This window comes from Muntiacus reevesi, chromosome 10 (assembly GCF_963930625.1).
Source record: "Muntiacus reevesi chromosome 10, mMunRee1.1, whole genome shotgun sequence".
In the NCBI taxonomy this organism is placed as follows: domain Eukaryota; kingdom Metazoa; phylum Chordata; class Mammalia; order Artiodactyla; family Cervidae; genus Muntiacus; species Muntiacus reevesi.
In genome coordinates this window covers 17,737,018-17,753,661 of record NC_089258.1, presented here as the reverse complement: position 1 = coordinate 17,753,661, position 16,644 = coordinate 17,737,018, and the positions used below count along the sequence as shown (strand labels likewise).

At 37.9% G+C, this 16,644-nt stretch overlaps 1 protein-coding gene across 1 annotated transcript in view; it reads left to right on the top strand.

Moving 5' to 3' along the window:
• The first annotated feature begins 797 nt into the window (after positions 1-797).
• LOC136176425 (serine/threonine-protein kinase MRCK alpha-like) overlaps positions 798-16,644 on the top strand; it is a 56,835-nt gene continuing 40,988 nt past the window's right edge. The window contains exons 1-5 of the mRNA XM_065946610.1: positions 798-868; positions 6,656-6,749; positions 7,124-7,254; positions 8,726-8,790; positions 14,016-14,092. Of these exons, the coding sequence (XP_065802682.1) occupies positions 798-868; positions 6,656-6,749; positions 7,124-7,254; positions 8,726-8,790; positions 14,016-14,092 (438 nt within the window). The remainder of the gene's footprint in view (positions 869-6,655; positions 6,750-7,123; positions 7,255-8,725; positions 8,791-14,015; positions 14,093-16,644) is intronic.

The following is a 16,644-nucleotide window of genomic DNA, read 5'->3' as shown; positions in this document are numbered from 1 at the left end:
CAGTTTGATGGAATTCCTCCCCAAGCTGCTAACAAGGATCTAATCATGTGGAAACCAAACTAAAAATAAAAATAAACGTTCTTGCCTGGAGAATCCCATGGACAGAGGATCCTGGTGGGCTACAGTCCATAGGGTCACAAAGAGTTGGACACAACTGAAGTGACTTAGTATGCATACATATATATATATATATTCATATATATATGAGGGCAGGAGGAGAAGGGGGCGACAGAGTATGAGATGGTTGGATAACATCACTGGTTCAATGGACTTTGAATCAGTTTAAAATTCAAATGGAGTTTGAGCAGACTCTGGGAGATAGTGAAGGACAGGGCAGCCTGGAGCGCTGCAGTCCATGAGGTCACAAAGAATCAGACATGACTTAGTGACTGAACAACAATATAAATTCATATCTATTTCATATATGTGTGTTATATATGAAAGTTCAAGTCAAAGATTATGTCTAATGATCTAGTATCACAGTGTCACCACCAGATACTGTCCTGGATGAATTGCATTTTGTGTTCCAGGGAATGATTTCTTCCTTTCTCACAGGCTGGACCACTACACATGGATGCCCAACAAGCCTGCACAGTTAAGTCTTCTTGCTCAACTGCCACTGAAGTCAGAACTGACCTTGGAACCCTGGGGCAGGACCCTTCCAGCCCCAGGAAGCAGCAGTTGGCCTCACACCGGCAGATCCTTTGGACAATTGCATGACTTAGAGCTAGACTTTCAGGCATTCCTTCTCCACCAAGACCTCCAGAAGGGGAAACCCTGGGACTGTTCCTGTCACTATGAGCAAAGACAGAACTTCCTTATTCTGTAGGCTGAATGATTACAAGCCCTTAAAGAACGCATCAGGAAGGTATGTAAGGCCCATCTACAGTTTTTTTCCTATTAATTTACCAGTTTGTTTGTTTTTTTCCATTTATTTTTATTAGTTGGAGGCTAATTACTTTACAATATTGTAGTGGTTTTTGTCATACATTGACATGAATCAGCCATGGATTTACATGTATTCCCCATCCCGATCCCCCCTCCCACCTCCCTCTCTACCCGATTCCTCTGGGTCTTCCCAGTGCACCAGCCCTGAGCACTTGTCTCATGCATCCAACCTGGGCTGGTGATCTGTGTTGAGTCACTAAGTCGTGTCCGACTCTTTGCAACCGCGTGGATGGTAGCACACCAGGCTCCATGGGGTTATCCAGGCAAGAATACTGGAGTGGGTTGCCATTTTCTTCTCCAAATTTACCAGTAATAACTCAGTTATACTTCTTAAAAATATATACTAAATAGTGTTTATAATTAGAGCTGGATCTCAGGACTTCTGCTTTCAAAATAGTTTTTAAGCTAAATTTCTAATTTCTTTTCTCACAAATTATAACAAGAAATGGTGCTTTGAAATACAGGTCGCACTATGTTTAAATACATCATGAAATTAATGAATTAGGAAATTAACTGTTTATCAAACATCCTTCAATTCACTTTCCTGATTTATCAAGTCTATTTATCTATAAATCAAGTCTGATTTATAGATATAAATATCTATATTTATAGATATCTATAAATATCTATTTATCTATAAATCAAGTCTGATTTATCACAAAAAAGTGAACTCTTTTTTGGTGTATGTTTAACAATAACAACAAAAAAGTTGTGTGTCCACAATATGCAAATATAAATATGTATATATACACACATATATATGTGTGTATATACAAACATGTAAATATATACTAGAACAATTTTTAAAAATTTGAATATAGACTATATTTTAGTTAATAGTGTGTTGATGTTGAATTTCTAGTTTTTTACCTTTGTACTGTGGTTATATAAGAAGTATTCTTATATTTAAGTATTTAAGGGGTAATAAATTCTTGTGTCTGCAACTATTTTCAAATAATTTAGAAAAAAATATGGAGAGGGAGTGAGTGATAAAGTAATGGGGCAAAATTATATATATACATACATATATATACAGATACACACACACACATACATACACGTATATGTGTATCTATATATCTTTTGAGGCTTGGGTATGTTGTTGTTCTGTTTCTAAGTTGTGTCCGACTCTTTGCAACTCCATGAACTGCAGCATGCTAGGATTCCCTGTCCTTCACTATCTCCCAGAGTTTGCTCAAACTCATGTCCATTGAGTCATTGATGCCATCCAGCCATCTCATCCCTGTCATCCCCTTCTCCTCTTGTCCTTAATCTTTCCCAGCATCAGTGTCTTTTCTAATGAGTCAGCTCTTCGCATCCGGTGGCCAAAGAATTGGCGCTTTAGCTTCAGCATCAGCCCTTCCAGTGAATATTCAGGATTGATTTCCCAAAAGTTTGATCTCCTTGCTGTCCAAGGGACTCTGAAGAGTCTTCTCCAGCACCACAGTTTGAAAGCATCAGTTTGGCGCTCAGCCTTCTCTTTGGTCCAACTCTCATATCAGTTCATGACTAGTGGCAAAACCATAGCTTTGACTATATGGACCTTTATTGGCAAAGTAATGTCTCTGTTTTAATATGCTATCTGAATTTGTCATAGCTTTTCTTTCAAGGAGCAAGTGTCTTTTCATTTTGTGGCTGCAGTCACCATTCTCAGTGATTTTGGAGACCAAAAAAATGAAACCTGTCACTGTTTCCACTTTTCCCCCATCTATTTGCCATGATTTTTTGAATGTATATATTTCAGATGCTTTTAGCTCCTCTGCCAGCTAAATACATAATTTTCCATTTTATGTCTTAATTCTCAGATGCTTTTAACATATTTGGACTCACATCAGTCCTAGGAGGTAGAACCAAATTGGTTCCCAGGAATATGTGACCAGTACCTACACTAGTCTCACTGTTACATTTCTTCCCTGCACATATTTTGGTTTGTGTGTTCTGTCTAAACTCTTTTCATTATGATTTGTTCATAGGCAATTATTTCCTTTTAATTTCCCTAAGAATTTGTTCAAACATTGCATCCAGTTTGCTTCTTTGATTATTAACATGCAAGAAAGCCCACACTAGAAAATATTTTTTTCTCTTAAAAGTCCTTCATATTATGCATCACATGTAAGTATATGTGAGATGCATGCTTGTTTCAAAAAGTTCCACTATAATTACACTTAATACAAAAGCATCATAGTTGAACCTAACAAAGTTTCTGGAGATCAGATTCAAACAAATGCATTTTTCAAGTACATTAAATTCAGAATCTTTGATATTACCTCTTATGGTTAGGATACAAGATGCTCTAAGTATTTGTTAACGATTAAAATATTCAAAATTGTGTCATTCTATTTCTATAGGGCATATCTTTTCTAAGGTGCTAAGGGAATTTGCCCATTTACTGGTAAGCGTTGATTTTAATGCAGCAGAGTCATTATTCTACGAGAACTACTGCTTCATAAAGATTGAAGTGGCAGTGGAGACACTGAGAGTAGGGCTTTTGTATTCTCTTTGCATTTGGTTAAGAATTCTGATAGTTCCTGGAGGAATCAACCTGCCTAACTTCAGACTTTGCTGCTGCTGCTGCTGCTAAGTTGCTTCAGTCGTGTCCGACTCTGTGCAACCCCATAGATGGTAGCCCACCAGGCTCCCCCATCCCTGGGATTCTCCAGGCAAGAACACTGGAGTGGGTTGCCATTGCCTTCTCCAGACTTCAGACTGTACTACAAAGCTAAGTCATTAAGACAGCATGGTACTGGCACAAAGACAGAAATATAGATCAATGGAACAGAATAGAAAGTCCAGAGATAAATCCATGCACCTGTGAACACCTTATCTTTGACAAAGGAGGCAAGAATATACAATGGAGAAAAAACAATCTCTTTAACAAGTGGTGCTGGGAAAACTGGTCAACCATCTGTAAAAGAATGAAACTGGAACTCTTTCTAACACCATACAGAAAAATAAACTCAAATGGATTAAAGATCTAAATGTAAGACCAGAAACTATAAAACTCCTAGAGGAAAACATAAGCAAAACACTCTCTGACATAAATCACAGCAGGATCCTCTATGACCCACCTCCCAGAGTAATGGAAATAAAAGCAAAAATAAACAAATGGAACCTAATTAAACTTAAAAGCTTTTGCACAACAAAGGAAACTATAAGCAAGGTGAAAGGACAGCCTTCAGAATGGGAGAAAATAATAACAAACAAAGCAATTGACAAAGAATTAATTTCCAAAATATTCAAGCAGCTCATACAGCTCAATACCAGAAAAATAAATGACCCAATAAAAAAAATGAGCCAAAGAGCTAAACAGACATTTCTCCAAAGAAGACATACAGATGGCTAACAAACACATGAAAAGATGCTCAACATCACTCATTATCAGAGAAATGCAAATCAAAACCACAATGAGGTTCCATCTCACGCTGGTCAGAATGGCTGCTGTCAAAAAGTCTACAAACAATAAATGCTTGAGACAGTGCAGAGAGAAGGGAACCCCCTTACACTGTTGGTGGGAATGCAAACTAGTACAGCCACTGTGGAGAACAGTGTGGAGATTCCTTAAAAAGCTGAAAATAGAACTGCCATATGACCCAGCAATCCCACTGCTGGGCATACATACCGAGGAAACCAGAATTGAAAGAGACACGTGCACCCCAATGTTCATTGCAGCACTGTTTACAGTAGCCAGGACATGGAAGCAACCTAGATGCCCGTTGGCAGACAAATGGATAAGAAAGTTGTGGTACATATACACAATGGAATATTACTCAGCTATTAAAAAGAATGCACTTGAATCAGTTCTAATGAGGTGGATGAAACTGGAGCCTATTATACAGTGAAGTAAATCAGAAAGAAAAACACCAATACAGTATATTAATGCATATATATGGAATTTAGAAAGAATGATAATGATGACCCAGCATGCGAGACAGCAAAAGAAACACAGATATAAAGAAGAGACTTTTGGACTCTGTGGGAGAAGCCGAGGGTGGGATGATTTGAGAGAATAGCATTGAAACATGTACATTGCCATATGTGAAATAGAGCACCAGTCCAAGTTTGATGCATAATACAGGGCACTCAAAGCCAGTGCACTGGGAAAACCCAGAGGAATGGGATGGGGAGGGAGGTGGGAGGGGGGTTCAGAATGGGGGACACATGCATACCCATGGCTGATTCATGTCAATGTATGGCAAAACCCACCACAATGTTGTAAAGTAATTAGCCTCCAATTAAAATAAATTAATTAATTAAAAAATAATTCTGATAGTTCCACTCCAGTTCTAACTCTAGCATCATATGGGAGTTTAGATCCAAATTATTATTTGTTTACAATATTTTAGACATAATCATAAGTTACTAATTATATTTCTGTGTTCTTGTGTTTCTTGTTTTCCCTCTCTCTTGAATTCAGTGTTTGTCTTGCACTAGAGAACATCCTGGAGGACTTCTTTCAGAAAAGTCTGTTTCATACACTTCCTACCTCTTTGCATGTCCAAAATTTTCTTTCATTTGCTTTTATACTTGCATTTTTTACTTGCCAACCTCAGAGTTTGCTAGAGAGTGATAGGACTAACTATTCCATTAACTGAGCAATCCTCTGGGAATGAAGATTTATTGCTATTATATTAATAAAGTAGTATAAACTGTATATAATGCTTGGGTGTGTGTGTCTGCATGTTCAGTCGTGTCTGACTCTTTGTGACTCCATGGACTGTAGCCTGCCAGGCTTTTCTGTCCCTGAAATTTTCCAATCAAGAACACTGGAGCAGGTTGCCATTTCTTTCTCCGAGGTATCTTCCTGACCCAGGGATCAAATCTGTATCTTGTGTGTCTCCCGCATTAGCCAGCAGATTCTTTACCAGCTGAGCCACTGAGGGGCTTATCAGTAAGCTATTTTACATATGGGGGTAGTGTAGATTTTCAATGATTACATTAATATTTAAATTAGTCTCTAAGAAGAACCAGTTTGGAATAGTGACCTTCCTTAATTAAGTCAGTAAAACTATAAGCTGACCACCGAAGAATTGATGCTTTTGAACTGTGGACTCTTGAGAGTCCCTGGGACTGCAAGGAGATCAAACCAGTCAATTCTGAAGGAAATCAGTCCTGCATATTCATTGGAAGGACTGATGTTGAAGCTGAAAACTCCAATACTTTGGCCACCTGATGAGAAGAACTGACTCATTTGAAAATACCCTGATGCTGAGAAAGATTGAAGGCGGGAGGAGAAGGGGACAACAGAGGATGAGATGGTTGGATGGCATCATCGACTCAGTGGACATGAGTTTGAGTAAACTCCAGAAATTGGTGATGGACAGGGAGGACTGGTGTGCTGCAGTCCATGGGGTCGCAAAGAGTCGGACACGACTGAGCAACTGAACTGACTGACTGAAAACTATCTTTGCCTTGAAGTAATAATTTCTCCAACTACATGATCTGAACCTGGAAGTAGTCTACTCTTGTCCCATGTGTCCTAAATCTGGTCAACCATTTCACATTTTCTATGAGCATTATAAAAGTCCAGGATATGTATTTTGGAGATACTAGATTTTTACTCTTTTCTGTTTGTCAGAAATTATTTGTTATGACTCTTGAAATACTTTATGCTAAGGTTTGCTGTCCTGTATCTTTCTTTATCCTCATTTAGGTTGATTAATTTTTTTCCATGTTTGCCTTTATCTATCTTTTACTTTCTATATTACAGCATCAAGGATGAAAAAGATTCTCAGAACTTGATGTTAGAAAAAACCAAAGAAGAGGAGTCTTTAAGAAATTCCAGCTTGGTTTTAGGAGCAAAAGTGAGTGTCAGTCACAGCCCAGGAAGGCTCATAAAATGGAAAAAAGCAAAGCTAAAATGATGATAATAAGCTTGCTGAAAAATCTCAATTCATTGGCTTTCAACCTGAAAAATGCCTTTTCATAAGAGATCAGCCCTACTTTTTTTGGAAAGGGCGGCAGTTATCAAAATTATAAGGATAAAAATGAGACTGTTCTTATGAATTTTTAATACTATCCCCAAATTTATTGAAAAATAATACATTTTAGCAATCAGTTTTCTATTTATTATTCAAGAAAACCAATAGTCCCCAGCACCTCCTAACTTTTTCTATAGGTGACTTAAAATTTTGTAAACTTAAGGTGGCACTCAAAACCTACTTACCTGATTTTGTAGAAAATGCCAGGGCCAATGGAGCGATGTGATAAACTGGATATGTCAGCTATGATCACATTGGAGTCAGCTTTGGACAGAGAGCAAATTTCCAGAAAGATCCTTCCAGAGGTTGTGCCAGTCACTCTAAACCGGTGAGACCAACTGATACCATTTTTAAAATAATTGTTTTATTATCTGGTTGCAAAATGTTGTGTTTAGTTTCTTCCTAAGACATAAAGGATGGGTTTTTTTAAAGAACAGATTTATTTCTATGAAAAGAGATGAAAGTTTGAAAGCAATTAGTTACTTTTAACATATGTACTTTCAACAGGCTTTAATTGATTCCAGTATCTCTACAAAATGATATCAGTATACTAAAAACTAAACCATCTGTGAATGAAATTTCTGTTGTTTTCCCCTTATTTGCAAAATTTCCTTGATTCATTATTGTTATTGTTCAATAATGAAAGTGTCCTACAATTGGAGAGTGGTGACAGTTGCACAACTCTATGGATATACTAAAAACCACTGAATTTATACTTTAAAGTGAATTTCATGTATGTGAGTTATATCTCAATAAAGCTGTTATAAAATAAAAAAAAAATTTCCTTGATTCACAGGTTCCCCAAATCCTCTAGTAAGAAATAACTTGTATATATAGAAAAAATGTTTTGAATAGCAATAGAATGAGGTAAACTCAAAATGTGGCATATTTCCCATGGACCTTTAACTATTAAATGACCTTTAACTTCTACTGAGGTTAGTGTCCATGTATTTTTAATTATAGCAGTAACTTGCACATGGCCATATGTGCATTTTTTAAAGGGTGCCCCTCTCCATTCTGTTTGCTGGTCAGTAAAGCAGTTTGTTTCATTCTTACCACAAACATAGAGCAAGTTAAACTCCAACAATATGTATGACAATATGATAATCCTACAAATAGACAGTAAACATAGCTGATAAATAACATCAGTGTACTTGAGGTGGTGTAGTATTAGAGCATAAAAGGAAAAAAAGAAAGAAAATTCAAAACCATGACAGCTGTTTCCTACATCAGTGTGCTCCAAAAGAGTCATTTTAACAAGTCAAGAAGAAATATAAGCCTCTGAGGGCCTCTTTCAGGCTTAAAGACTAATTCACTTAACTGTCATCATTAACATTTGAATCAACTTCAATGCAAAAGTTGAAATACTTAAAGCCAAAAGCTTCATATATTACCAATGATCCAGTTATAAGACCAGTATACTTCATTTAAACATGAAAAAGACATTCCTCAGTGTGTGGATGTTACAATGTAAAGAGCTATCTGTGTAATCTTCCAGAAAAAAACACATTATTTCATCTTATGCACAGAGCATCTCAGTTCACACATTTGCTCAAAAGTAGGCATGTAAATCAGACAGAAAATAGTATATGCATATACATTTATTTGCTCCATTATTTCAATTCCCTATGAAACAAATCCTGATACCTTTTATTTGGAATGATGTAAGTAATAAATTCAGCTTGACTGAGGTCTCTAACTGCATTAGCCCCACATTCCAGTTAAGTGAGATCCACTTATAGGTCACTCTCCTACACTTTGCATTTAATGGTGTCCTCCCTTTTCTCTGCCTCTTTTAGTAAAATGAAAGCCAGAGAGAAGTACCAATCTGACCTGTGGTTAGAAATTGAACACCCAAATAAAGGTGAGAAGCTCAGATCTAAAAGGGTATGGGGCTAGCTGTTGCTTAAGTCAGTACCTATTGCACCATGAGTCCAGTTAACTGCAAGAGAACCAGTTTACTATGCAGGTGGAAGATTAACTCTCATAAGCCAGCTTGGAGCCCAAGGTTAAGGTGTGTGTGTATGTCTACTCTTGTTTGATAAAATGTTCAAAGAGTCATTTTGTTTGGTTTTATTTCATACAACTTAGAGATTTTTCTATCACAGTGGAAGCAAAGTATTTAACTTTAAGTGGGATTACCTTTTATAAAGACCTTTTTGTAATAAAATTTTTTCATTTTATACCAGTCACATCCCAGTTTTTGGAAGCTCCCATGTGTCACAGCATAAGATAAAGCCACTCAGGCAGTGAGAAAATCTGCTATTCAAATTAGACAGAGTCAAGGCAGTGCATGTCTGTGTTCAGAGCTGGAGGAGCCAAAGTGGGGAGATGGCCAAGTGCAGCTGAGGAGACATCATCATGGGAGATGCCTCAGAGTTTGCATCAGGATGCTCCCGATCCTCCTCCACTTTTTTCCCCATGGTGCATTTAAAAAAAAAAAAAAAAACCTTTTAATTGGAGGATAATTGCTTTATAATGTTGTGTTAGTTTCTGCCATACAACAATGTGAATCAGCCATAAGTACACATATGGCCCCTCCCTCTTGAGCCTCCCTCCCACTCCCCACCCCTCTAGGTTGTTACAGGCCATCAGGTTGAGCTCCCTGTGTTATAATGCAACTTCCCACTAGCTACGTGTTTTATACACAGAAGTGTGTATATGTCAATGCTACTCTCTCAGTTCGTCCCACCCTCTTCTTCCCCATCTGTGTCGGCAAGTTTTTTCTCTATGTTTGCATCTCTATTCCTGCCCTGAAACTAGGTTCATCAGTACTATTTTTCTAGATCCCATATCTATGCACTAATATATATTTGTTTTTCTCTTTCTGACTTACTTCACTCTGTATGACGGACTCTGGATTCATCCACATCACTACAAATGACCCATTTTCACTCTTTTTTATGGCTAACACTCCATTTTATATAGAATTTAATAAAAAATAAACTGTGGGTGTTAACTTTAACTGAAGGGATATTTCATTTTCTCAACAGAAACTGCTTCTTATGCAAATATGTTAGTGGAGCTTCTACTTGTCTGAGTTCACCTTTCCTTTCATTTCACAGTTTTTTGGTTCACATTGGATTGTATCAGAGTGGGATGAACCTGCAAGAGCTGATCAACATTCTGGAGGGGAGGGAGTGGGTGAATCAGGAATTCAGGATAGGCAAACTCTGGCAGTAAATATTTGTCTAATAAATATTTGTGGGTTGACTTTTTATGGACAGTAGAAGAAACAATTAAAAAGAACTTGAGTATCCTTACAAAGACCAGAACCAAGATAGGCCCTAATTCAAGAGAAGGGTAGAATAACTGATGCACTGAATATAGAATAAGTGATATAGCGAGTTAAGGTGGTGGTGGCCTCAGGTCAGATTCTCCAGCAAAGGAATCAAGGCCAGGATATTGCTCAGTACAGAGCACCAGCAGATGGGGTCCTTCAGAACCCCGAAACCTTGATAAGTGGGAGTAGTGCTAGGCTTGACATTTTTTTAAAGAACCTAAAAGCAAGGACTATATATTATCACAATACTTTATCAAGTTAACATTTTAAGCTTTTAACATGAAGTTTTATTTTTCAGTTCAGTTCAGTTCACTCAGTCATGTCCGACTCTTTGCTACCCACGGACTGCAGCACACCAGGCCTCCCTGTCCATCACCAACTCCTGGAGTTTACTCAAACTCATGTCCATTGAGTCGGTGATGCCATCTCATCCTCTGTCACCCCCTTCTCCTCCCACCTTCAATCTTTCCCAGCTTCAGGGTCTTTTCAACGAGTCAATTCTTCACATTAGGTGGTCAAAGTATTGGCATTTCAACATTAGTCCTTCTAATGAATATTCAGGACTGATTTTAGGATGAACTGATTGGATCTCCTTGCAGTCCAAGGGACTCTCAAGAGTCTTCCCCAACACCACAGTTCAAAAGCATCAATTCTTCTGCACTCAGCTTTCTTTGTAGTCCAACTCTCACATCCATATATGACTACTGGAAAGACCATAGCCTTGACTAGACGGACCTTTGTTGGCAAAGTAATGTCTCTGCTTTTTAATATGGTGTCAAGGTTGGTCATAACCTTTCTTCCAAGGAGCAAGCGTCTTAATTTCATGGCTGCAGTCACCATCTGCAGTGATTTTGGAGCCCCCAAAAATGAAGTCTGTCACTGTTTCACTTTTATTTGTCACAGTATTATTTTTACCATTATTTTTTCCTCTGAACGCTGCAGAACAGTACAATCCTTATGCAGTATTATGTGACATTTCTGAACACAACTCCTTATTTGACTGTTAAGAAATTGTGTTAGTGATTTAGAGCTGGGAAATTCACAGTCATGGCAATATCAGCTGTTAAATGTATGCTTATTGGAGAAGGTCTAAATTCATACTTTTTCTTCTCTCGTATTTAAATAAAGCTGTAATCATACCATAAGATTTTATTTTTTAATATATTTAAAGTTAGTACAATTGCTAAATGATAATATATGGAATTTTTTTAAAAATTCATTTAAGGAAAAAAAGAAACTTGTAGTTGAATATTTTATTCTGTCTAAATAAATAAAGCCTTGATACTATCATAAAAGTTTTAAGTATAATTAACATTTGTTTTATTCTGCCTGTGTTCTTCTTATAGATAACTTAGGCTAAGAAATGCATACATTTGACCCTCCATGTTTGTGAGTTCCATGTCTGTGGATTTACCAAACTCAGATAAAAAATACAAAATAAAAGATTTCTGGAAAGTTTCCAAAAGGAAAACTTGACTTTGCTGTGCACCAGCAGCTATTTACATAGAATTTATGTTGAATTTCCCAACTTTTAGCAACTATTAACATAGCATTTACATTGTATTCAGTACTATAAATAACCTAGAGATGATTTAAAGTATACAGGAGGGTGTGGGTAGGTTATTACATGCAAATACTACATTACTTCATTTAAGAACTCAAGCATCAGAGGACTTTGGTATCTGCAAGGGGTACTGGAAGCCATCTCCTGTGGATACTAACAGATACTGGGTACCTGGGAGGAATAATTTGAAATTTATTCCTGCTGTGGGGAGAAGCTAACATAGAAAAAGCATCCATCATTGGCATGACCGTATTGCTGAAATCCCCTTGAGGTTTCTAAAAATGCTTCAAAATCTATTTAAATGTAATATTATTAAGGAAAAGAAAGCAATGACTTGACACACAGGAGTTAATTCATGAAAACTTACATAATTTATTTACATAGTTTCATTATAAGTTTAACATAAATTTGCTAAAATTATTTCATTTGAGATGCATAATTCTCAGACATACTTAATATATAAAATAAATGTAAACCTATTTTGATTTAAATATATACATTTATACAATGTGTCAGCAAATTTGGAAAACTCAGTAGTCACAGGACTGGAAAAGATCAGTTTTCATTCCAATCCCAAAGAAAGGCAATGCCAAAGAATGCTCAAACTACCGCACAATTGCATTTATCTCACACACTAGTGAAATAATGCTCAAAATTCTCCAAGCCAGGCTTCAACAGTACGTGAACCATGAACTTCCAGATGTTCAAGCTGGTTTTAGAAAAGGCAGAGGAATCAGAGATCAAATTGCCAACATCCATCACAAAAGCAAGAGAGTTTCAGAAAAACATCTATTTCTGCTTTATTGACTATGCCAAAGCCTTTGACTGTGTGGATCACAACAAACTGTGGAAAATTCTGAAAGAGATGGGAATACCAGACCACCTGACCTGCCTCTTGAGAAACCTGTATGCAGGTCAGGAAGCAACAGTCAGAGCTGGACATGGAACAACAGACTGGTTCCAAATAGGAAAAGGAGTACATCAAACCTTTATATTGTCACCCTGCTTATTTAACTTATATGCAGAGTACATCATGAGAAACACTGGGCTGGATGAAGCACAAGCTGGAATCAAGATTGCCAGGAGAAATAACAATAACCTCACATATGCAGATGACACCACCCTTATGGCAGAAAGTGAAGAGGAGCTAAAAAGCCTCTTGATGAAAGTGAAGGAGGAGAATGAAAAAGTTGGCTTAAAGCTCAACATTCAGAAAACTAAGATTGTGGCATCTGGTCCCATCACTTCATGGCAAATACATGGGGAAACAGTGGAAAGTGGCTGACTTTATTTTGGGGGGCTCCAAAATCACTGCAGATGGTGTTGGCATCATGAAATTAAAAGACGCTTACTCCTTGGACGGAAAGTTATGACCAACCTAGAGAGCATGTTAAAAAGCAGAGACATCACTTTGTCAACAAAGGTCCGTCTAGTCAAGGCTACTGTTTTTCCAGTGGCCATGTATGGATGTGAGAGTTAGACTATAAAGAGGGCTGAGTGCCGAAGAATTGATGCTTTTGAACTGTGGTGTTGGAGAAAGCTTTTGAGAGTCCCTGGGACTGCAAGGAGATCCAACCAGTCCATCCTAAGAGAAATCAGTCCTGGGTGTTCATTGGAAGGACTGATGTTCAAGCTGAAACTCCAGTATTTTAGCCACCTGATGCAAAGAGCTGACTCATTTGAAGTAACCCTAATGTGGAGAAAGATTGAAGGTAGGAGGAGAAGGGGATGACAGAGGATGAGATGGTTAGATGGCATCACCAACTCAATGGACATGAGTTTGAGTAAACTCTGGGAGTTGGTGATGGACAGGGAGGCCTGGCCTGCAGCAGTTCATGGGGTCACAAAGAGTCGGACACATCTGAGTGACTAAACTGAACTGAACTGATGTATACAAGGCTTCCCAGGTGGTGCTAGCTTTAAAGAACCTGCCTGCTAATGCAGGAGATGTAAGAGACGTGGTTTCGATTCCTGGGTCAGGAAGATCACCTGGAGGAGGGCATGGCAACCCACTCCAGTTCTTGCCTGGAGAATTCCTTGAACAGAGGAACCTGGTGGGCTACTGTCCATAGGGTCGCACAGAGTTAGACACTACTGAAGCAACTTAGCATGCACGCACATAATAAGTCAGGTTATCTCCAAAAATATGGTCTGAAAACAATTTTAAAAGATTAAGGTTGAAAAAGGTGTGAATGTTAGTTTCAGTTTTCTCATTTATAAACTGCTTGCTGTTGTCTTCCAGGTTTAGGGCTACAAGACCCAAGTTCATCTTCCTTGGCACTTTTTAATACAACTTCTAATGCCATGGCTCAGTGTGAAGTAAGTACTAAACTTCTTGGGTATGTGCTGCAGTCACTTCAGAAGTCACTGATGCTCAGAGTAGCACTTCCTTTTGCAATAAAACTCTTTTAGTATCATTCCATGGGAGAGGACTGAAGGCTTGACCTAAGCACATAACAAAGAAACAGTTTTCATGGAAGTAAGGCTGCAAGTTTCTGTAAGCTGTAAAGTCATCTATATTAGAATTAAAATAACAAAATATTTTACATTGTGAACTCTGACACACATAAAGAAAAGTACATAAAACACCTCTGTTACCTGTTCTCGGGTGAAGATCGGAAACATGATTGATGCCCCACAAGTGTTCCCTTCCTCAGAAAGAGCAAGCCCTCTCTTTCTGCTGGGGGCAATTGATACTCTGCCACTCACCTTGCTTTTTGTTATGTTTTTACACTCAATGAATGTATGCATCCCTTAAAAAGAGGATTTAATTTTAGAATGTAAGTAGAATCATGCTGTACACGTTCTTTTGTGTCACAGCTTTGAGTGGGTGAGTCTCATTTATGTGTAGTAATAATATGTCCAACTGTATTTCAATATATGTGATCATCCATTATGTGAATATGGATGTGAATATGTGAATACAGTAGTTTATTTACCCATTTTGTTTTTGGGGAATCCCTGGATATGTGTCTGGTTCCAGTCAGGAAACTAAGAACTGTAACAATTAATAGAGATGTTTCATTTTATCTATTTATTTTGTAAAACTTCACTGAGGTGCAATTGATGTACAACTGATGTACATATTTAATGTATACAATTTGATGACTTTGGACATATACATATAGCCATGAAACTATCACCACAATCAAAGTAATAGATATGTCCATTACCTCCAAAAATTTCCTTGTGCTTCTTTTTATTGTTGTTGTAGGAACACTTTTGTCCCCCACATTGCTTGCTGGATCTTAGTTCTCTGACCAGGGATTGAACCGAGGCCCTCAGCAGTGGAAGCAGGGAGTCCTAACTACTGGACTGCCAGGGAATTCCTGTAAGAACACTTAACATAAACTCTCTTAACAAGTTTTCAAGTACGCAGTGCAATGTGATTAGCTATTGGCACAACTTTGTACCGCAGATCTCCAGAATTTATTCATCTTGCACAAGTGAAACTTTGTACTTATTGACAGACATTTCCCCACTTTTCCTCCCCTCTAGTCATCGGCAGCCAGCATTCCACTCTCTACTTCTGTGAGTTTGACTACTTTTGAATCTTCCCATAAGTGGGATCATGTAGTATTTGTCATTCTGTAACTGGCTTATTTCACTTACCATAATGCCCTCTGGGTTCATTCATGTGAAAGTGGAAGTGTTAGTCACTCAGTCGTGTCCGACTCTTTGTGACCCCATTGACTATGAATATCCAGGATTCATTTCCTTTAGAATTGACGGGTTTGATCTCCTTGCAGTCCAGGGGCCTCCCAAGAGTCTTCTCCAACACCACAATTCAAAAGCATCAATTCTTTGGTGCTCAGCCTCCATTATGGTCCAACTCTCACATCCACACATGACTCATGGAAAAACCATAGCTTTGACTATATGGACCTTTGTTGATAATGTCTCTGCTTTTTAATATGCTGTCTAGCTTTGTCATAGCTTTTCTTCCAAAGAGCAATTGTCTTTTAATTTCATGGCTGCAGTCACCATCTACAGTGATTTTGGAGCCCAGAAAAATTAAGTCTGTCACTGTTTCCATTGTTGCCCCATCTATTTGCCATGAAGTGATGGGACTGGATGCCATGACCTTAGTTTTTTTAATGTTGAGTTTTCAGCCAGTTTTTTCACTCTTCTCTTTCACCTTCATTAAGAGGCTCTTTAGTTCTTCTTCGTTTTCTGCCAGGGTGTCAGAAGGGTGGTGTCATCTGCATATCTGAGGTTATTGGTATTTCTCCCAGCAATCTTGATTCCAGCTTGTGCTTCATCTAGCCAAGCATTTCACATGATGCACTCTGCATATAAGTTAAATAAGCAGGGTGACAATATACAGCCCTGACGTACTCCTTTCCCAATTTGGAACCAGTCTCTTCTCAGCACCAATATCTGTCTTAGGGTTCTCCAGAGGAACAGAACCAACAGGAATTTATATCAATATCTATTTGCGTATCAATATCTCCTTCTGGTTATGTTCCATAATCATGTGAGCCAATTCCCTATAATACCTGTATCTTTTTATATTCCTTATTTTTATATATACATGTTTAACCTTTTATTTATTTAAGGAATTGATTTATGATCTATTTATATGAGACAATTTCTTATACTATCTGTATCTTTTTATCTATCCTTATGTATATTTATGGGCTTCCCAGGAGATGCTAGTGGTAAAGAACCCACCTGCCAATGCAGGAAGCATCAAGAGATGTGGGTTTGATCCCTGGGTCAGGAAGATCCCCTGAAGGAGGGCACGGCAACCTATTCCAGTATTCTTGCAGGACAATCCCATAGACAGAGGAGCCTGGCAGGCTATAGTCCATAGGATCACAAAGAATTGAACATGACTAGCGACTAAACAACTAATGAGATTTTAAGAG